Source organism: Micromys minutus (genome assembly GCF_963924665.1).
Source record: "Micromys minutus genome assembly, chromosome: 1".
Taxonomy (NCBI): domain Eukaryota; kingdom Metazoa; phylum Chordata; class Mammalia; order Rodentia; family Muridae; genus Micromys; species Micromys minutus.
The window spans coordinates 221,748,954-221,771,247 of record NC_137969.1 but is presented as its reverse complement, the minus strand read 5'-3'; the positions used below and the strand labels follow the sequence as shown (position 1 = coordinate 221,771,247).

At 45.1% G+C, this 22,294-nt stretch overlaps 1 protein-coding gene across 1 annotated transcript in view; it reads right to left on the bottom strand.

The window, feature by feature from the left end:
* Positions 1 to 22,294, bottom strand: part of FNTB (farnesyltransferase, CAAX box, subunit beta) — an 81,248-nt gene that overhangs the window by 25,686 nt on the left and 33,268 nt on the right. The window contains exons 5-7 of the mRNA XM_080935607.1: positions 12,332 to 12,478; positions 12,157 to 12,240; positions 2,464 to 2,550 (exon numbers count right to left, since the gene is read on the bottom strand). Of these exons, the coding sequence (XP_080791733.1) occupies positions 2,464 to 2,550; positions 12,157 to 12,240; positions 12,332 to 12,478 (318 nt within the window). The remainder of the gene's footprint in view (positions 1 to 2,463; positions 2,551 to 12,156; positions 12,241 to 12,331; positions 12,479 to 22,294) is intronic.

The window sequence follows — 22,294 nt, the reverse complement described above, 5'->3', positions numbered from 1 at the left end:
CGACAAAGATTCCTGAGGTCAGACACATGGAGCAGTGATGACAGATAAAGAGAAAACAAAACAAAGTGCCCAGGGGACTGGGCGTCTTCATGGCCTGGCCAGGCCCTATAGTTACCACCACAGGCTCTCACTTGAATCTGCTGTGTTCTAGATGTGTATGCTATTTAACATTCCATCATTCAACACAAAGAAAGGAAATAATGTGTCCAAGGCACCAAGTCAGCTGTAAATAGACTGGTTCAGTCAGATCCCCGTACCTGGTATCCTGCTAGTGAGTCCTCTCTAAGACTGGGCTGGACACTCTTACTCAGTACAGAACATCTCCTAGGTCTGGCCAACTAAGGAAAGGCACAGGGAGTTCAATGTGACATTAAAATTAGAGCCAACAACTGCAGAAAGCCGTTCCCCTTCTATACAACCCTATCTTTTCTTCTTCCTTTGGTTTGCCCAGGGGATGGCCACAATACCCGAGTGGTGGCAGTGGCAGTGGATCTTAGGGCAAGGCAGGGCGGCTAAATCTAACAGAAAGCCACCATCTTTAGTGGGAAGACACAGGCTATCAGAGAAGGAGAGGAAAGTCAGAGATGGAAAAACCCAAATTCAGCTGACGTTTCTGCGTTGAAAGCATGTACACGGGGCAAACCAAGCAGCTTGGAATCCAAACCAATCTGAGATCTGAGCTACCCGCCACCCACAGCAGGACAGAGCGCTGTTTGAAGTTTACAGTGTAAGTCTGACTAAGTGGCTTGTCTGCGAAAAACAAAAGCATCCTTTGAGGCAAATCTAACAGCATCCATTCTCTACAACATACCAACCACCATGTCTAGGACACCATCCAAAGCTGTTCAATACAGAACACCCAGGCAAATGAGACATGTCCATTCCAAGATGCTCACATGATGAAAAGACCTACACATGGTTTTTAAATTTTTTTATTTGATTATTCTATTCCACATGTATGGGTGTTTGCCTAACGTGCATGTCTGTATACCACATGCATACCACATGCCCATGGAGGCCATTAGAGGGTATCCCCGAAAAATCAAGTTACAGACAGCTGTAAGCCGCTATGGGGTTGCTGGGAATTGAACTCAGACCCTCTGTAAGACCAGGCAGTGCTCTTAATAACTGACCCTCACCCCCTACACCCATACACACACCACCCTTTTGAGACAGGGTCTCACTATGTTGCCCAGACTGGTTGGTCTTGAATTCCTGGATCCTCCGGAGCAATAGGGTCCAGCACATGCTGCTGCACCTGGTTCACCCAAGGGTTGCTAAGCAGATATAATTACCTATTTATAGGTAGTGAAGAAAAGCATACTGGGAAGGCATAAGAAGAAGGGATCGCTCAACTGAGAAGCAGCCCTAAAAAGAACCAAATCCAGGGAATGCCCAGTTTCAGTCTCAAAGCACCACCATCACTGTCAAAATCCTCAAAAATCATTAGTTACTGTGAAACTCAGGCTCACTGCCAGTGTCGTGGAAATGAAGACAATGAAGCAGCGCTTACAGAATGCAGATAAATACAGCTCACTAATCTCCAGACAGACCACCAAGCAGGCTTGCACATAAAGATGTATGCAGGGTCTTAAAAATGCATGTCCTAGGTGTCCTTTTCTGAGAACCTGGGAGTATTATGCTTTATAAAAATGAATAATAATAAAACAGGGCTCCAACAAAGCAGAAAAATGAAGTGAATTTCATGCTGTAAGAAAGCTTCTAGACGCCTGCTGTGCATCAAGCTGAGAGCAATCTGCCTAGATCTAAAGCAGGAGGGTGAGGGCTCTAAGGGGGGGAATGACCCAGAACACACACACACACACACACACACACACACACACACACACACACAAAAGAAAATATTACTTGAAATATTTGACTGTATGAAGAATAACTGTAGTACTGGCAGGGAATCTGGAGAATTCCTGATACATTCATTCACGATATGTACATTAATTCCAGGAAAAGCTATAGAAAAATATGACCGTGGTCTATCCTCTGTACATATGTAATGTCTCTGTGCTACATTTTATTCCATGGAGACTGTACACATAGATGTATGTGTGTGTGGGTTCCGAGGGCCACCACACCCAGTCCTGCTTCCAGTTTTTTGTTCTTTGTCTCTTTTGTGCACGTGGGTGAGTTTCTGTAGGAGTGAAGTTCCCAGGTTTCATAAGCAAGAGTGTTTTGAGATATTGCCAAAATGCTTTAATCAATTTAGACTCTCACCAATGCTACTCACCAAAGGTTTTATCTGTGTCAACATAACATTATAGGATATAATATAATATAATATAGCATTAATGGAAGTCTAAAAGTAATCTCAAGTACTTATAAAGGGCACAGCAAATAACCCCTAAGACATCTCTTATACTTTTATATTCCCTTCTGGACTTCTAAGTTTTTATGTTTCTTGGCTGCTTGCTCTCTAAGGACTGGTGACGACGTGACTTCTCCCACCTGGCTATCCATTCGGCAGTGCCTTCAAAGAGGTCTGGAGTGATGATGTTGGTGAGAGAGGCCACCGAGGCAGCACAGTATGCACTTCTGAAAGACAGAAACAGAGGGAAACACATTAGGCTCCAACGAAGAGCCAGAACGAGGCTCAAAAAATGCTTGGGAAGATTACTGCCCTCATATCCCAGTCTTGGCATACTCTTCCTGGGTCTCTGAGAGGTGTGACATTCTGTCTGGACAGAGTTGCTCACAACATGGCTTCAGTGAAGGAACATGACATTCTCCCACAGGCGCACTTACATCCTCAGAATTAATGGCCGTATCAGTTTATCTCAAAAACAGACTGAGCCCCTTTTCCAAAGGGCTACAACGGTTCTCACCATCTCATCTGGTGTTGCAGACTCAGTACCTCTGTCTGGATTAGGGACGTGTGTGAAAGGTTAGCTCTACATTTCCTCCAACAGACACACTCAAAGCAGGCCACCAAATTCTAATAGCTGTTTGAGCCACACAAAGGAGAGGGGAATGGGTATATCCTTAGGCCACTGGAGAAAAGAGTTCTCATTTCATTCACTTTCACAGAAACAGAAACACAGCTTTCAGCAAAAAAAAAAAAGTAGAAACAACCCTTAGGATGTGGCTCACTTGGTAAAGTGCATACCAAGCATGCACAAAGCCCTACGTTTGATCCCCAAAACTGGTCATGGTAGTACATGCCCTAATCTCAATACTCAAGAGGCAGAGGCAGGAGGTTCACAAATTCAAGTTTATCCTCAACTACAGAACAAGTTTGAGGCCTGCTTGAGATACATGAGATACTGTTTTACTTGGAAAAAAAAAAAAAACAGAAGGTAGAAAGAAACCTGCCTTTCAGGCAGGGTAATTCTAGGATCTAACCCAGGGTTGACACACCATGAACATTCTCTTCCATGAGCTATATTTCCAGCTCCTATCTGAAAATGAGAAAATAAAATATATCCACTTGATTTGAGATAATCTTGTCATTCTATTTTCTTAAATTTATTATATATATACACACTGTTGCTGTCTTCAGACACACCAGAAGAGGGCATCTGATCTCATTACAGATGGTTATGAGCCACCATGTGGTTGCTGGGATTTGAACTCAGGACCTCTGGAAGAGCAGTCAGTGCTCTAACCGCTGAGCCATCTCTCCAGCCCGTTGTCATCCTATTCTCTCAGTCATAATTCTCAGGACCCTCTTTCATCAGCTTCACCGATCATGGAACAAACACATCCATAGTCTTTCTTATCCAATACTCACCATGGAAAGACAAATATTATTTGTTTCAATTCTACTCGAAAATCCTTTCTCTGCGAGTTCAGAAGGAACATGGAAGGGAAGGAAGAGAAAACTTGGCTTCCATCTTAATCTGTGCATAGACTTAACAGTAAGTCAAACTTGCTGAGGCCCTCTACAGAAACCTCCGCAGAAGCTGCAGGCTTGACTGTCGCATAGGCATTATGACCAGCCAGGCTCCCACTGGCCAAAGGCACAGCAAAGGCTAAGTTTCGCCAGCAGGCACCCAGCACAGAGTCCAGCGTGCAGGGGCAAATGCTATCATTTACCACATGCTAACTTTGAAGGTATGATCTAATTTCCTCCAGGGCTTGAGCCACTCACAAAGGCTCAGCAGTGTTTTCGGAGGCTCTTGAATCCTAATGAGGCAGGGAGAGGGCCTGTAATGCAGACTGCCTTTCAGAACTGACAGGGGAGGCAGTTGTGGAATTCTGTCCTCCGGGTGTGACAGGGCTGCTACAGTCTTGAAATCAGAGCAGTTCTGATGACTTCAATAGATCCTCACAAGATAGTGTCTATTAATACTGCTGTGTAGGAGAAGGGTTGGGGAGGGACATCAGACCCTTAAGTCAACTCCGGCCACTCCTTTTCTGAAACACGCCTCCCCAGCTGTATGTAATCTGGACCCAGCTGCACACGGGCTTAGGTGCTTGAGAGTATGTAGGAGGTAGAAGATTGACTGTGGTGAGGACTCAAAGGAGGCAGCTATCGTGACTGAATTGTTTCTTTGGTCTGTTATTGCCCGCTCTACTGAGGGTGAACAGAAACTCACCACCCAGGCCAAGGCAATCAACAACTAGTAGCTGGACAGGGGGATAAACAAAACCAGAGATGAGTTGGGGGAGTGCAGTTCCATGGCCTCTTCTAAAGGAGATGGGCTAGCAAGTGGGGCTGAGCTGTCTGAGGGTACAGCATCCATGAGGGCAGTTCCGATGCAGCCATCTTTCCCTCAAGTGGTAAGGGGAAGTATGTCTCCATGCAGTAATGGCAAGTGGGGTCCCCCGCCCCGATGTAAGACATGACGCAGAAGCTGAGCTGTCTAACCCAGAGGGAACTCCAGTACCTAAATCTGCAGGGGAGATCCCAGGAGAACTGTCCTCTGCACTCCTTGATGTGACAGAGGGTGACAGGCTCCTTGGTATCTGTATTGGAGACACCCTCTGATGGTTGATGGACTCAAGACTATATTACAATCCCTGACGACTTCGTGTACAGAGGTGTGGGACTGACAAGAAAACCAAGGCCGATAAGACCTGCAGCTGAAACGAAGCTGTCGGCCCTGGAGCGGGATTTGCTCACGTGAGGACTTAAAGCCATGTTGTAACCTGGATAGAGACATGAGACAGAGGTGCTGGCTTGCCACTGCTTATGGCAAACAATAGGAAAGTGTAAGTTGGATCTGTACCAATAATCTGCAATCCAAGACTCTAGAACACGTGGGAAGAATGAAACTGGGAGACAAGGTAGAAATGATATTGAGGGAAGGAGGCATGGGAGAGGAGCGGGAGAGGAGCGTGTGAGAGCTCTCTGTGTTCAGCAGGGAGTTAAGGACACTAAAGCGGCGGGTGCCTTGGGACTGGCAAGGGGTTAAGGGGCTTTTGAGGTTTGCCAGTGTCCATGCTGGGTCATGATCTTTATAAGGTAGGGGAGGTGCTGGTGGACCTGAGTAATTTAGGCTGGCATGTTCATCTGGCTTGTAAAGGGCTAAACCATCAAGAGAGAAGTAGGAAAAGAGAAACTAGATAAAACGGCCTGATTATGTCTAGGGCACTTGAAAGCAAATGAGGAAAAAAATCTGTGTTCATGTGGAGTTCGTAAGAAAAGCTAACAGAAAACCAAATACATTGTGAGCTTCTAGTAAAGTGTTTCTCAGCCTGTAGGTAGAGACCCCCCTGGGGGTCCACCAACCCTTTCACAGAGCTCACCTAAGATCATCAGAAAACACAGATACCTACATTACATTCACAACAGCAGCAAAACCACAGTTATGAAGTAGCAGCGACAATAATGTTAAGATTGGGGGTCACCTGGCTGGAGAGACAGCTCAGCGGTGAAAATCACTGACAGCTCTTCCAGAGGTTCTGAGTTCAAATCCCAGAAACCACATGGTGGCTCACAACCATCTGTAATAGGATCTGATGTCCTCTTCTGGTGTGTCTGAAGACAGCTACAGTGTACCCATATATATAAAATAATGAATCTTTAAAAAAAAAAAAAGATTGGGGGTTCACAACATGAGGAACTGTATTAAAGGGTCGCAGCATTAGGAAGGTTGAGAACCGATGGTCTAGAAACTTGAACAACAGTTTCCCAAAGAGGTGGAAGAGGGACAGGTGACCCCAGTGTGCCCACTGCTATGGGGGAAGGAGTCCTGAGGGCGACAATGCCACAGCCACTTCCCTAATAAGGTGACCAATGCTGCTCATGAACAAGGGCCTTGCAGAGCAACTCAGTGCTTCATGTTGAATCCAGGCTCTACTGGCCCTCTTCTAATGTGCGAAGATGCTAGAGCCACCATGGCAGTCCCGAGGGTCACCAAGGACAATGAACATCAGTGGAATAATACAAGCCAGAGCGATGTAAGTAAAAATCTTTCTGGGGTGGGCAATTATCCCCCCACTATACTCTGTACATTTCTCCCCTGAAAATATACTGGGAATGGTGTCTAGACTTTGCCCCACAGTTACCTGGCAACCCCCTCTGCCCTCTCTTGTCTTCTTGCTCCTGCTCTGTCCTCTTGACCCTGCTTCCCTTCTTTTCTTTCCCCCTCCCTCATCTCTCGCTACATGCTCATGGATGGCTTCTACTCCTCTGCTCTCTCTCTCTCTCTCTCTCTCTCTCTCTCTCTCTCTCTCTGCCTTTCTCTGTCTCTACTCCTCAACTCCCCTCCCCATGCCCTGAATAAACTCTATTCTGTACTATACTCGTGTGGCTGATCCCTCAGGGGAAGGGATGCTTCAGCATGGGCTCTCGAAGGCACCCCCTGCCTCCACACCCGACTATGCCTCCACCAAACATATTCCTTCTCTCCTTATCTTCTTATAAACACAAGTAGAGCTTCTCTATCCAACTCAGGACACTTGGAACCGCTGGCTATGCCTGACGGCAAGGCAGTAGAACCAGTGCTGGCCTGGAGTTTTCAAACCCAGGAAGTCCAGTAGAGCAACAGGTGTGGTAAGCAAGAGTACAGCGCTGCCACCTCTTGGCCCTTGGCTGGGTACAGCACAAGATGGTTCTATCAAGCCCACCAGGCATGGGTAGGCATGCACGTGACCTATGGCAGTGCCCCAAGTAAGTTGGCTCATGGGCAATGGCTGTGGGTATGCTGAGCTAAATAAGGGCATGCATCCCACATGCACTGCTGCATCCAACATTGCTCTTTGGAAGAAACTACTCGTAAAAGCAATGGGATCAAAGTCAGATGTGCCTTTAATTCCAGCATTCAGGAGGCGGAGGCAGGTTTGCGGCCAGCCTGGTCTACAGAGCAAGTTCCAGGACAGCCACAGCTATATAGAGAAACCCTATTTCAAAACTAAATAAATAAAATAAAATAAAAACAAAGCAATGGGGTCTTTTGAATCTCACTAACACTTAGCCACTAAATCCTAAAACCTATTCTCACTTGCTGGGAATAGCTGCCTGTTGGTAGGCATTTGGAAATTCTGTCTCCGTTTTGTGAAGAGCTCCTTTTGCACATAATACAATGTTAACCTCTAGGCTCTCTACAGATTTGAAAGAGCACCTAGAAAAACAAAAAACAGAAGGTAAAGAGTTTGAATGTATCCTCGGTGTGGGGGTGTCTCCCTATATGTTACTGACCCCTTAAGTTGAACATATAGGCTACATTGCTCTTGGCTACAAATTCATGTGACTAAATGGTAAGATCCTACTGCTGAACCACCTGCTCTGGTTGCAGAATGTGGAGGAATCAAACTGAGACTTAGCTAGAAGCTCACTGGTTACTTTACGTAGTGCCACAAGACACTATGCTGGCTGCTGGGAGAAACTGTCGCCACAGGCCTGCTTGGCTGTGCACTCTGTGTGTTAATGTCATCAACATACCAGGCAAAATGTGCCTGTTGGTGAAGCAATGGTACAACCAACTACTCTTTCAGTGGAGGGAAACCATGTTTGGGGTTGGAAAACAGGGCAAAGAAACCTGTGCAGGCAGGAAGGCTACTGCTACCGTTTTGTTAAACAGTTTATCTTTACCATTTTACTTTCTACACATTTGTCTAAATAGCAGTTACTAGAGAAAATTAGTCAAATTTGTTGACAATGTATTGTTGCTGAGATACAGCAACCCTGTGCTCAGCAAGTAATCGTACATCTATATAACTCCAAGGTTCAAGGACCACTGCAGAAGAGAATATAAGAAAACAAAACCCAGGAGAAGGGGTGGAGTATTGTAGAATTCTGTCCTTGAAATCAGAGCATTTATGATTACCCCTGTGACACTCAGGAGATTAAGCCTACTAATGTTTCCTTGTTAGAGAAGGGGAGGGAAGGAGGTTTAGATCTTCAGCTAAGACTCCAGCTCTCGATCCTTTCTGACCTCCACCAGATGCACCTAATCCTGACTCTGCGACCTGTGGCTTTAGAGTACATGGGATGTGCAAGTTGACAAGCTCTAACGATTCGGCTTTTGTGATCACTGTCACCGTCACCCATGGGCTTTGCTGATGCAGCTGCTCACATCACCCATGGTCTATGAACAACTCCAGTGCATTCAATGGGTCACCAAACAGGACTAGACGAAATTTTCTTTGACCTCTTGTTGTTGCCTTCTGTATCTGAGATGGGCAGAAATAGACTCCCAAGAAAAGTCACACAACAGATACCAAAACTGCAAGTCCTAGATCACACACAGAACTGGGGAGGGAACGAGGTACAACTCTCCAGATGTAGCTTCTTTCTGTCCCCATATCCAGCACCTGCTCTCAGGCTTGCCTGCTTTTGTCTTCTCTCCACCACTGTCCTCCAGACCCAAGTCATTATCATCCACCTGGATCAACCTTCTGTTTGTCTCCTCCTTCCACCCAGAAACCGGAGGACATTACTGGACTGCTATAATTCATTCACTGTAACCAGAGACCTAGGGGAGTACAAGTCAGCTCATATCACTGCCTACTTAAAACCCTTAAGAATTTATTTGCCAGCCTCTGTAATGAGAGCTCAGGGTCTCCTCAATCTGTCCCCAGCCTGCCCCAGCTCATTGTTCCCAGGTGCCCGCAGGCCTCCTACACCTCAGTAGCTTTCAGCTAACTGCTCATCCCTGAACACACCCTGCTCTGTCACTTGTCTCTCCTGTCTCCCCAGAGAATACTACACATTTCATAGTTAGTTCATGAATAAATGAATAAATAAAATGAATAAATAATGGCCCCCTTTTTGTTTGTTTTTCCAGTACTAGGGATGGAATCCAGCGCCTCATATATACTAAGAAAATGCTCTAAACTAGAGCGGCATATCAAACTTTCATTTTACTTTTTGAGACAGGATCTCTAAGTTGCTAGGCTAGCCTTTAATTTATAATTCTGCTCAGTCTTCTGAGTAGGAGTCTGAGATGACAGGCCAGGCCCGGCTAACAGTGGCTCCTTCCTTAGCTGTTAATCACAGGTTTCCAGAAGTTATCAACACCCAAGTAAGGCATTCTTAGGAACTACCAGGACTTGTTCTAGGCCCCAGGGATCGAGAGACCATCTCTGTCTGATCAGGCACTGGGATAAGCTGCTCTCTAAGTGATAAACTGTCTCTCTCCTGAGCATTGGCTGGCACTTCTAGGCAAAGGAAAAACAAAGAAATGTGGCATGAAAAACTACGGAAGCCATGTTCTAGGAGCCAGGCAGGACAGGGAGACTGAGGCTGCTTATCAGTTTGATCTTCCAAACACTGCATAAATGACACTTGTAGGTTCGATGGCAGATCTGTCCCAGGACCACAGTAGGGGAGGATGATGACCTGAGCACATAGAATTGACTAGAGAAGTTTCCCTGCATTTGTCTAGCATATACAAACACAAACACAGAAAAGACTGAATTTTGGAAACTCAGAGAATAATATCTAAAGCTAGACTGTTACGGAAACACCATGGGGATTTGCCATGGTTTGCTTGTTTGTGCCTAGTCTCATTTGGTTTCTTTTTATTTTTGTTGTTGTTGATGCCATTTGGTCCCTTGAGACAAGGTCTCTGTTTATCTTGACTGGCCTGGAACTCACAAAGATCTGTTTGCCTCTGCCTCGGAGTGCTGGGATTAAAGGTGTGCAGCACCATGTCCAGTTGTTTTGACATAGTGTTTCTGAACGTAGGCCAGGCACCTCTTGAATTCACTATCTTCCTGCCTCAGCCTCTTAAATACTCGATGTTCTGTGTACACTTCAATTAATTAATAATTGCGAGCTGCCATACTTCTCCAACAACAGTGCAGCCCCTAACTAAGCTCTGGCCTAAAGTCAAGGCAGGTGTGGTAGTTTGAATAAAAATGGCCACCACGGGGTTGATGGTTAGTGGTACCATTAACAGGTGTGGCCTTGTTGAAGTAGGTGTGGTTTTGCTGGAAGAAATGCATTACTAGGGGCTTTGAGGTCTCAGAAGCTTAAACCAAGCCAAGTAGCTCACTCTCTCTTCCTGCTGCATGCACGCCTGGATGTAGAACTCTCAGTTGCTCTCCTGCACCATGCCTTCCTGCACTCCACCATGCTCCCCGCCATGATGATAATGGACTAAACCACTGAACTATGAACCAGCCCCAGTTTAATGGTTCCTTTATAAGAGCTGCTGTGGTCACGGTGTCTCTTCACAGCAACAGACCTTAACTAAGACAGCAGATAAGGAAGTCTCTATACCTGAGTCAGCCAAAGCAGACTGACAGCGAATTCAAGGACCCAGGAAACAAGTGACAGCATAAGCCACTCAAGAATGTGCCCTCTCCTGGAGGGGCTGGAAGCTGTGTCATTAAAGCCTGGTACTGTGTCACTTGGTGAAATTAGATGCTATCAGAAATCCACTGAGCTTGTTCTCAAAATCTCCTTTCAGCTCCTGGTGTAGAAACTGCTCAGGACTTCAAAGCAAAACCTCTATTTGCAGATCCCAGCCACTAGTGCTTTGTAGGAGGCAAACAAGGCCTATCTGGTTGGCCTATTTTCTTTGAGATTGTTTTAAAATCATCATCATCATCATCATGTGGGGTATGTACCTATGACACAGTATACGTGTGGAGGTCAGAGGGCAACTCTGTGCGGTCTGTTCTCTCCTTCTACCAGAAACCAAACTTAGGTTCTCAAGCTTGTGTATGAGCCAGAGACCATGCTAACTGTGCCAAAAAGTGTGACACTTAGACCAAAACCTACACAGCTAACACACCACTGTGAAGAACATGCTCAAGAATCCACTGTGGGGCCGGCCACTTGGGGGAGGCGGGAGAATCTCTATATGAGTTCAAGACTAGCCTGGGCTACATAATAAATTCCAAGCCACCCCGTGAGATCCTGGCACACTCACAAGATAGCTCTATCATTTTGATATAAAAACGTCACCTCCTCCCAAAACTGTATTTTCCCAGAATAAATAATATACAATTTCAATGATCCACTGCATTTAAGAAATTGCTTATTTAACAGACTCTTTATATGCCTCACAGAGGGACAGCACGCAGGTCAAGGAGCTACTTGCTGATATAATTAGTCTATTTTTCCCTTTTCTTCTTTTTAATCAAGACAAGGTCACGTAGCTCAGGATAGCCTTGAAATCATTATATAGCCAAGGATGACCTTGAACTCCTGATCCTCCTGCCTCCAATTCCCTAGAGCTGAGCTGTAGATCACAGACCACCATACCTAGCCAGATACACTTCTTGAGTAAAATACGAGGTTGGAGCCAGCAGATACCAATGGTACCGATCAGTTGGTTCAAGTCCCATACAGTACTACAGTGTACTGGCCCACAAGGAACTCTGAACCCCACAGAGGAACTCTCATGTGCCTTGGGTGTTCAGCACCCTCAGGATTTCATCAAATGCAACCAGAAAGTATTCACAGAGTCACTATAGGCTTGTTTCGGTGAAAGCTTATATTACACTATGTAACTACTTACACTAAATTATTTTACAACAAACAAATGTATTTTGAATTTCTAAATCAAAAGCATTTGATTCTTTTATCCAACTCATATTCTGACATTGACATGAAAGAAGCTGAGAGATAATGACACCTAAGGACATTAGTGTCATATTAGCAATGACCACAACACTGAGCCAGGGACACAACATTTGCACATCGGCCTATGGGGCCAAGCAGCACTCTGCCATGTTTCTGAAGCTTAGCAGCTCTAAGAACAGGTCCACTTTAGAAGCCACGGATGCAGCGGTCCTACTCACCTCACGTCCACCTCGCCTCCGACGTGCATGAGAAAAGAGCCATCAGGTTGCTTTAGGGAGTACAAGTACTGAAGGAGCTTCTCTCTGAGAACGGGGAGAGGGCAGAAAGGGCAACGGTCAGTGCCAAACAAGCAGACCCTCCTGGAGTCTCCACCACCAAGGCCTGCAGCCTTACCTGTTAATGACGTTGTAGGCTTCCTCCGTGCCAATGATGCACAGCGCATTGACGGCTGCATACGTGGGTGCGAGGTGTGGGTACTGACCAGGGCCCCCTCCAAAGCCACCGTCTGGACTCTGACACAGCTCCAGGAACTGACACACGCTAGGTGCATGGCCAAGGGGGAAAAAACAAAGTTAGACAGCATTAATTTCCAAATACCAAATCCCTTTCAGATTCCAACCTTTCCTTACTCATTTCCCTACCTTCAAGGGAGTGAAAATCTCCCCTTGCCACTTGCCTACAACCCCCCAAAGGACATAACTCCACCCAGCTACCATCAGCTCTATGCACACCCTTCTAGTTAAGCATTTGTCTGACGCATAGCAAGCACCTTGAGGCTGGGAAGAAATCTTTGGCAGACTTGGTGCTGAGTCTCATACTTCTTGACCAGACCTTTCCCTTATGTTTCAGTAAACTTGTCACCCGAATCTGGAGCAGATGGTCTCCTCTAAGGACCTCTGGATTCTGCCTCTACCTCAGGGCTCAACTGCTGCTCTCCCCGAAGGCTTGCTTAGTTGAGAACTTGGTCTCCAGCTGCTGGTGCTGTTTGTGGAACTGTTAAGAGGTAGACCCTTACAGGAAGCTAGGACTCCGGTAGATCTCTAACAAGGCTTACTTCCTGTGCGTTCTCTTCTTTCTGAGTGTACCTGGAAAGCCAGCTTCCTGATCCTGCCAGTGTGTCCCCTGCCATGGTGGATACACTCCTGCAGCCTTAAGCCCAAACAACCACTTTCACTTTCACCTATAAGCTGCTCTTTTTCTTTTCTTTCATTTTGTTTGCCACTTGGGCATCTTATTTATCCCTATAACAACCCTAGAGGGCTGGAGAGATGGCTCAGTGGTTAGGAGCACTGACTGCTCTTTCAGAGGTCCTGAGTTCAATTCCCAGCAACCACATGGTGGCTCACAACCATCTGTAATGAGATCTGTAATGTAAAGAGATGCCCTCTTCTGGTGTGTCTAAAGACAGCAGCAGTGTACTTATATAGAGTAAATAAGTAAATCTTTAAAAAAAAAAAATCTAGAAAAAGAACCCCAAGGTTTTCCCATCTTGTGTTTGTGTGCTTTTGTCTTGCTTCTTCATGGCCCATGACGCCATCTGAGGTGACTAGTACAATGGAAGTGAATTGATGGGATTGTTTGGCCGACTTTCTTTGAACCACACATCAGATCTGGGCTGGTTGCCCCACACTTGTTGAACCTGCTTGTGAGATTACAATAATTTCCCCAGCACTGAGATCGGTGGTGATTCCACATTTGCCGAAGTCACCATGCTTTCTCATCACAGGCAGGAGATCATGGCCTGATAAGGACCTGGCGTTTGCCCATCTTTTCGGTATTGCTGATATTTTAAGAATATCAGCACATGAGCACCATCGCAGCATTGGAGGAAAGGCAGCAGGAAGAGCTTACGTGGCTTTTGTCGGGGCATTTTATCACTGTGATATAAAGGTAACTAAGTAGGACACCGTCACAGACTTCCCACAGGGAGACCCAAGAGGTTTTTGTTTCTCCTTATACCTAAAATCTTATTGTGGGTAACACAAGAATTGAGACTAGAGTTGACAGTCAGAAAAGTAAACAATTCTGGAGTTCACTTTTAAGAAAAAAAATTGTAAATGGAATTTGCTCCTTATATATTTTCCAAGCCTTGGTCTTATGGAAAATTCTTATGGAATCTCCAGAAATAAGTAGTTAATAACAGTTCCTGACAAAGGCTAGCTGCCAACTGGAAGCTTTCTGTACGTAAGAACAAAGGGTTTTAACTGAAATAAAACCCAGCGGATGGACTGGAGAGGTGGAACAGTAGTTAAGGCACACAATGCTCTTGCAAAGGACCTGGGTTCAGTCCCCAGCACCCACATGGCTGCTTACAACCACCTGTAACCAGTTTCAGGGGATCTGATGCCCTCTTCTGTCCTCAGACACATGATATAGACACGCAAAACAGACAAAAAACTCATACACGTAACATATGTATGTATTACATAGACATACAAAAAACGCATACACATAAAATAAAAATAAATCTGAAAAAAATTTAAAGTGTCAACAGATTGGATCAGCAAACGTAGGCTGCCCAGTGACAGAGCGTATGCACCAGGCCCTGGGTTCAATCGCAACATCACCAAATATGTTTTCTTTTTCTGGTCTTTGAGAGAGAGTGTGCAGCCTGGTATAACCCCTATCTTAGAATCCTGCCTAAGTTCTCCAAGTGCTGGAATCACTCTGGCGTTCTATTGTACCCAGCTGCCATAAGTTTGAGGCAAGTCTGAACGATGTAGGAAGTTCAGGCTAGCCTGAGCTATAGTCTAAGACCTTCAAAACAAAATTAAAAGAAAAACCAAAAATAGTCACCTAGTATCTGTTTCTTCCCCAACTCCTCAGGCAGAGTACTGTAATGAAATGCAAAACACCCCTGACCCAGTAGCCTCAAGTCTGGAATAAGTGGGGATCTGAATGTTCCAGACACCTTGCTGTCCTGGCCCCGTGCCAACACTCCTCAGCTGACTGCTGTGAGGTTGAGTGAGGAAACTGGAGGCGGGCTTCCCTTGTGCCTCACCCCTCCGTACTACAGAACATTCTGATCCTCGGGCTCTCCAACTTGCAACTTAAGGAACACACAAACTGAAGTGACAAGCTGTCATTAGCAGATTTCTTAGCAACTTTAAAAACCAAAATGTTAATGTGCTGTGACCTATCAGAAAGGGGAGAAACACTTAAAAACCAAAAATTTATCAACTAATAAAAAACAATAGCAACCAGAAAGCTTTGAGTAAACACCAAAAATGACACTATGAAAAGCAAGTATTCACAAAAGCATTCATTCTCCAATATGACACAGATGCAGATTAAGGTTACATAACGGGGGCCAAGCTCTGCATCCCAGCAAACACATCTGTTGAAGTTTGATCTGTTGCTATCTATTGTATGGAATGCTAAGTATGGCCTGGCCCCCAAGACCTGGTTGCCCCCAGGACAAGAGCGTCTGCCCATAGACCCAAGTGACCTTCCCCTCAAGTTACTTCTGACTGGTGAATAAAGATGCCCAGCCTAGAGCTGGGCAGAATTGAGATGGGCGGGGCTTGGTGTTCCTGGGCTTGTGTAGGTGAAAGAGAAGAGGTGGGGGGAGAGGAGGAAGACACCATGGGTTAGGAATCTAGAAAGCATGGCCACAAGGGCTGCCAACTAGAGTTAAGAACTGCCCAGAAGAAACATAATAAGTAACTCCGGGTTATTGATAGGAAATGGATTTTAATAACATAGAGGACAGATACCTGCCCAGCCTTAGTGCTATAAAGGTCTTTATTCCAGGAACTGAATGGTCAAAGGTCGGGTAGAAGCCCCAATAATATTTTCTATACATATCAATGACCAGAAAAGTAGAAAACCCTCCTGTAGATGAAGAATTTTCAAACCCAAACTGTACGTACTGGAATTAACGGAGTAATAAAACCCGGGCTTCCTGAAGCCAAAGGGTCTGTACCATTACCCATGGCCCAGGTGACTCGCACAAATGCTAAGCACCATCCGTCTTTGCTACACCACTAAAATTATTTCAGAGGGTATTTAAAAAAAAACAAAAACAAAAACAAAAAACCAACAACTAACCTATATCTAGTACCATTTAAATGTGAATTATTGAGGGCAGATGCAGGTGGCAGGTTTTTAACTATCCACATGACTCCAGTGCTCACCCAAATAACATTCCTTCTTACCCTTAAATGTACACAGTCACCTGTGGATCTTTGCTTTTGTTTTGCTTGGCTGCTGTCGCTGGTTTTTTGTTGTGTTTTGTTTTAAGACAGGTCTTACCATGTAACTCCAGATGGCCTCCATCTCACTGTGTAGACCAGGCTGGCCTTGAACTCAGAGATCAGCCTGCCTCTGCCTTCTAAGTGCTGGGATCAATGGTATGCACTAACATGTTCAGTTTAGTTTTGTTGTGTTTAAAGGGTCTATAGCTCAGGCTGGCCTGCAACTCACTGCATAGGCCAAATTAGCCTTGAGCTTGCAGCGAACCTCCTGCTTCAGTCTCCTAAGTACTAAAATTACCATGAGCCACCACATTCAGCTGACTGTACATCTAACAAGTTCCGGGATAACGGTCTAAGAACCACCTTGTGGAGATCAATGAAAAACACCTGTCCTGACCAACAGGCAGGCAACTTAAACCTTAACTCAAATTAATTAAAATAAAAAATTTAGCTCCTCAGTCTAACAAGCCACCTTTCCAGTGCTCAGTAACTATGCTTAGTTAGTGGTGACGATACTGGGTCACACATAAGCCACAGAATTCCCCTGTCATTGTGGGACATTCTATTGAATACTGCTTCTCTGACATTCAACCACTACAGAGAATGTAAAACTTCTAAGAGACTCAAGTTCAAGAGAAGAGTATTTTGGCCTTAGTTTTTAAATTTAATTTCATTTAAGTTTAATTGAGTGTACGATGTCCACCAGTCATTTATTATAGTTTGTGTGTGTGTGTGTGTGTGTGTGTGATGTCCACCAGACATGTGGAAGGCAGAGGACATCTCTGTGCACTTGGTTTTGTCCTCTCAACTTCACAGGGGTCCCAGGGGTCAGACTCAGGTCGTCAGGCTTCTGTGCTAAATGCCTTCACTCGCTGACCCATCGCACTGACCCTATTGGTCTCAAATCAGTCTCCTTGGACTTCTCGTAACGTTTAGACTCATCTGGACTCAGAACGAAACTGTCACCAGTGAGGACAATGAAGAGATAGGGACAAATCAACAAGCATTCCTGTTAAAGGGGTCAACACAGCTAAGAACTGCACCTGGACCTACCCTCACTTTTCCAACTAAGAGAAACTTCTGAATATACTATTACTAAAAATAGCTTTAAAATGTTTTTTTAAAAAACAAATACTAGAGCTGGAAATGAAACAAACTATTAAAATTATGGACAAGCACGGCGAGGAGGATGCCTAGCTACTTGCTTCTTAGTTCAAACTCTAGTAAATAACAAAAAGTGAGGCTTGTCTGTAGTAAGAACAGCTTAGATTAGACTTTAAAAACATGCCTGGGGCTGGAGAGATGGCTGAGCAGTTAAGAATATGGATTGTTTTCTTCTAGAGGACCCGGGTTCAATTCCCAGCACCCACACGGTGGCTCACAACTGTCTATAACTCCAGCTGCAGAAAATTTGGCACCCTCACAGACATGCAAGCAGAACGCCAACACACATAAAAATAAATAAATCTTTAAAAATTTTTTTCCTGGTCTTGGGATGTGTGGCCTGGTGGTAAATGTCTGCCCAGCAAGCCCAAAGGCCTGGGTACAATTTCCAGCACACTAACAACAACCATCACCACCAGCACCACCACAACCAATAAAGCAAAAACAAGACTTCAGCATCGGAACAGGTTACCACAGAGACTTCAGGCCTAGCACAAGTTCCAAGGAAGGCTGCAGTTTGGGAGGGAATACAGTCACCCCTGAACAGAATGGCTTGGGAAGAGGAGCTTCTGGGTGGATCGCTGGCTTCTCCCAGTAATGTCTCCTCCAGAGCTTATTCTATAAGACAGCTATATGTCAAGGTAACATGGGGGCACTGCCTCAGTTAGGTGGAACCCAAGTTGAACAGAGACTAGAGCTACCCACAGTCATTGCTACACACATCCAGACAGCAGCTGTTTGGAAAGCACAGTCAAGTTTAAAGTGTGTTATGTATAACAGGGTTTCTCCACATTGGCACGACTGTCATGGTCAGTTTTCTGTTTTGAGACTTACCTCTACAAAGGTAATTAGTAGCTTCCTTGGCCTGTGCCCATTAGATGCCAGTAGAACCTGGCCCAGAAAAGTAGCCAGGATATTGGGAATGTCATCAATCACTGAAAGGTCAGGATCATATCACCTATGCTTAACTTAAAACTTAAAGGAGAGGCTGGGGATGCAGCTTACTTGGTGGAGTGTTTGCTTAGCATATAAAGTTCCCCAGCGTCGTATAAAAATGACGGAGTGACACGTGCCTGTCATCCTCACATCCCAAAGGCAAGGGGAGACAGATCAGAAGTTCAGGTCATTCTTACAAAATAGTGTCTCTTGTAGCCCAGGTTGGCCTCAGACTATGTAGCCAAGGATAACATTAAATTTCTGATCCTTCTGGATCCATCTCCTCAGGACTGGCATTACCACTGTGCACCACAACATCCAGTTTATGCAACACTGGGGACTGAACCTGGGGCTTTCGGCATGCTAGGCAGGCACTCCATCATAGAGCTGCATCCTGGATTAAAAGCCCCAGTTTGGCCGTACAACAGGCTCCCTGTGGTTCTCACTTTCCTCTGTGCAGTTCATTAAAGCAGGTATTAGTAGCGGAGCATGGGGCTCACATTAAAGTAGTTTCTTCATGCTAAGCCAAGCAAGTGTCGGCTCCAAAGTACGCACTCATTCATTCGTTTTATGTTAGCAGACATACAATTTGACGTATAGTCGCTTAGGAGAGTCCCACCTCTGACTTCATTATCCTTGAGATGCCTGCAATAATAAAGGAAGAGGCCTTGCTGGCCTCTCAGCCATTGCAGAAAGTCAACAAAAGTGATTCTGTCCACTAGAGGGAACCCAACTTATGCTATTTCCTGAACAAACAAGCTGGAGAGAGAACAAAATAGGTAAAGGAGGCAAACCTTTGTGCATGTATAGGCTGGCACAGGGATTTGGGCAGGAAAAGCCAAACCCCAGAGCTGGAGCCCCACCTGCAAGGTCTCCTGGGTATTTGTAGGAGGGAAATCAGACCACATTTCAAAGCGGTCCCTCTACTTGTGTAAGATAAATGAAAGGGGGCTGCAAATCTGAGAGGGTGGGACAAAGAGGGTGAGAGGAGAGGCATGGAGGGGTGCGGGAGAAAAGGGAAGGGGAATAATGTAATTATATCCTTTGTCCCCACCCCACCCTATTGCCATGTAATTATATTCTAATTTTTAAAAGTTAAGAATTATTTCAAAAAATAAAAAATTTAAGTTAAAAAAACTCCACAAGGATCTATGTCTTCAACTGCCAAGTTCTGATAGCGTATGGACTGTGGCTGCCGGGTGTGACCCTTAGCCTTTAATGGCTACGCTATCTCTCCATCCCTGACTTTTGTTTTTCTAAAAATAATTTTTAAAATGCATATCTCAAGCCCATGTCTTTGATCTCAGCACTTGGGGGGACAGAGGAGGTAGATCTATCTATCTCTATGCGTTCGAGGCCAGCTTGCTCTACAGAGTGAGCTCCAGGACAGCCAGGACAACAAACAAACAAACAAACAAATGTGGGGAATCAATATTTGAGTACAATAGTGAACAAAAGGATAAGCCTAACAATAAAATAGATAAATGAAAAGGCATTATTCTAGTTCAGATAGTCTAAAAACCAATCCTTACATTTTTATAAAAACCAATTAAGATTTCCTTCCCAGCCAGTGCTACCAGGCTCTCATCCTAATAAGCATTATCCGTACCATCAATTAATAGCTGCTTAGGGCAAAACACATGAAGCATCACTAGAGGAAAGCCTTAAGTCATTTAAAAGTTCATTAACTTGAGGCCATCGAGAACGTTCAAAGTGTAAAAGCACTTGTCATCAGACTGACAGTGGGGAAAAAAAGCTGGATAAAAGGATTTAAATCCATAGTCCCGACACCCCTACATGGAGCCAGGAGGTGGGCGGAGTCACTGGGAGCTCCTGGGCCAACCAGCCTGGAGTATGCTGGGCCTCAGAAGCAAGAAAAAGACCCTGTCTGAACGCCTGAACAACTACAGAAAGCTGTCTTCTGGCTTCCACACGTGCAATGTGGTACATGCATGCCTACACCAGTCATCTACACACTCATACACACATCATACAACACACATATAATAAAGGTAACAAAATAAAATACTTTAAGATGTCTGGGGGGGGGGTAAGAGCACTTGCTGTGAGAGGCGTGAGACCTGAGCATGGGTATACATCTCTCTCTGTCTGGAAGCGCTCTCTCTCTCTCTCTCTCTCACACACACACACACACACACACACACACACACATCCCTTCATTAAATCAAGCTGTGGGATACAGCCTAATAGTAGGACACTTACAACAGCATGAATAAGGCCCTGGATTCACTCTCATACTGAGAACCAGAAAGGGCTTAAAGCTCATGAGAGCAAGTCAGGTAAGGTGGCTTATGCCTGAAATCCCAGCACCCAGAAAGTGAAGCAGGAGGATTCCATGAGTTTGAGGCCAACCTGGGCTACAGAGTGAGTTTTTGTCTACAAAGTGAGATCTGTCTCTGAAACTGGTAATAAATTAAAAAATAAAGACAAGGTTTATTAAATCAATGCTCAGAAGAACCATGAATTAAACACTTTCTTAGCCATTGATTATTAAAATGGTTCTTGAAATTGAGACAGATTGACTATTTTATTTTTTTAAAGTTTGGCTTTTGACTTTCTTTTTTTTTTTTAGAGACTTATTTATTTTATTTACATGTGTACACTGTCACTGTCTTCAGACACACCAGAAGAGGGCATCAGATCCCATTATAGATGGTTGTGAGCCACCATGTGGTTGCTGGGATTTGAACTCAGGACCCCTGGAAGAGCAGTCAGTGCTCTTAACCACTGAGCCATCTCTCCAGCCCAAATTGACTATTTTCAAAATAGCCACTTTTGGGGTGAAGGGACAATAAGGTCTCACTATGTAGCTTTGGCTAGCTTAAACTCCCTATGTAGACCAGGCTGGCCTCAAACTCAGAGATCCACCTAGCTGATTAAAGGCGTGTATCACCATGGCCAGCTATTTTAAGTAAAATTTAAAGCATCCCTTTGTACTGATGCTGTTCACCATGATAAGCCCTTTAAAGAGGCTCCTCCTCCCATCTAAAGCTCTCCTTCCCCCACGTGTCCCAGGTCAGCCTCAGGCTGTTGGAGTTCAAGGCAGGTGCTAGTGGAACCATCTCAAGACCCCTCTTCCTATCTGATACTGCCACAAAAGCAGATGACACTGACTTCCTCAGATAAGTGGCCCTGAAAAAGGACCTTCTGTGCAACCTAGGGAAACAAAAGAAGCTGCTGGTGATGAGTTTCCACTGAGGAGCCTCCATCTTGTCTCTGCACCCCACACGGTCTGTGTCCTTCTCTCTCAGGCCTCCCCGTCTCCCACAAACTCCTAGTTCCCACCCATTCTCTCATACGCATCCTTCCTAGTCTAGCATACACCCTGACAGTGTAGGCATTGGGTGGGGGGCTTCTCACACAACCCTTAGTCACCAACTGGTATTTCAAAAACACCCGGGCCTTTATTTGACAATTAAATTCCTGTCACTGCAGAAACTGTGTCCAAGTCCACATCCAGAGCTGGAAGCAAGCAGGCTTGTTGCAATGTCTGGATTATAAAAACAATGCATATTTTCCCTCTGCCACAGAAATATGCATTCTAAGGGTTAACAGTTTAATTCTTTATTATCTTCTCCATCCACATTCATCACAAGACACCCTTCCCAGGAAGGCAAGAATGAGAGGTTATTGTTAAGAGAGAATGAACGAGACAATGCAAGTTCTGTTCTTGACCTGACCGTGTGAGCAAAGCAGGGGCTCTGGGACTAGGAAGGGCTCCAGTGAGCCTCCACGCATCTTGGCACAGCTGCCACCTTCTTCTGTGGAAAACCAAACCTGGCTTGGGACACTTGCATCCCAAAGTCCCCTCCACCTCCGGAGTACAGGAAGTGGAGGCACAAAGCCAAGAAGATATGCTCTCCATAAACCCCTTAAGCTCAAATCCTGGCCATCCTTTCTTATGTCTGGTATCTCCAAGGTTGGCGGCATGGTCAGTTCTGGTGTTTCTTTGTTTTTCTTAAGATACAACCCTTGCTCTTTCTCTTGGCCTCTGTTCCTGCTCTTTGCTCCCCCCCCCCGCCCCTCTCTCCCAATCCCC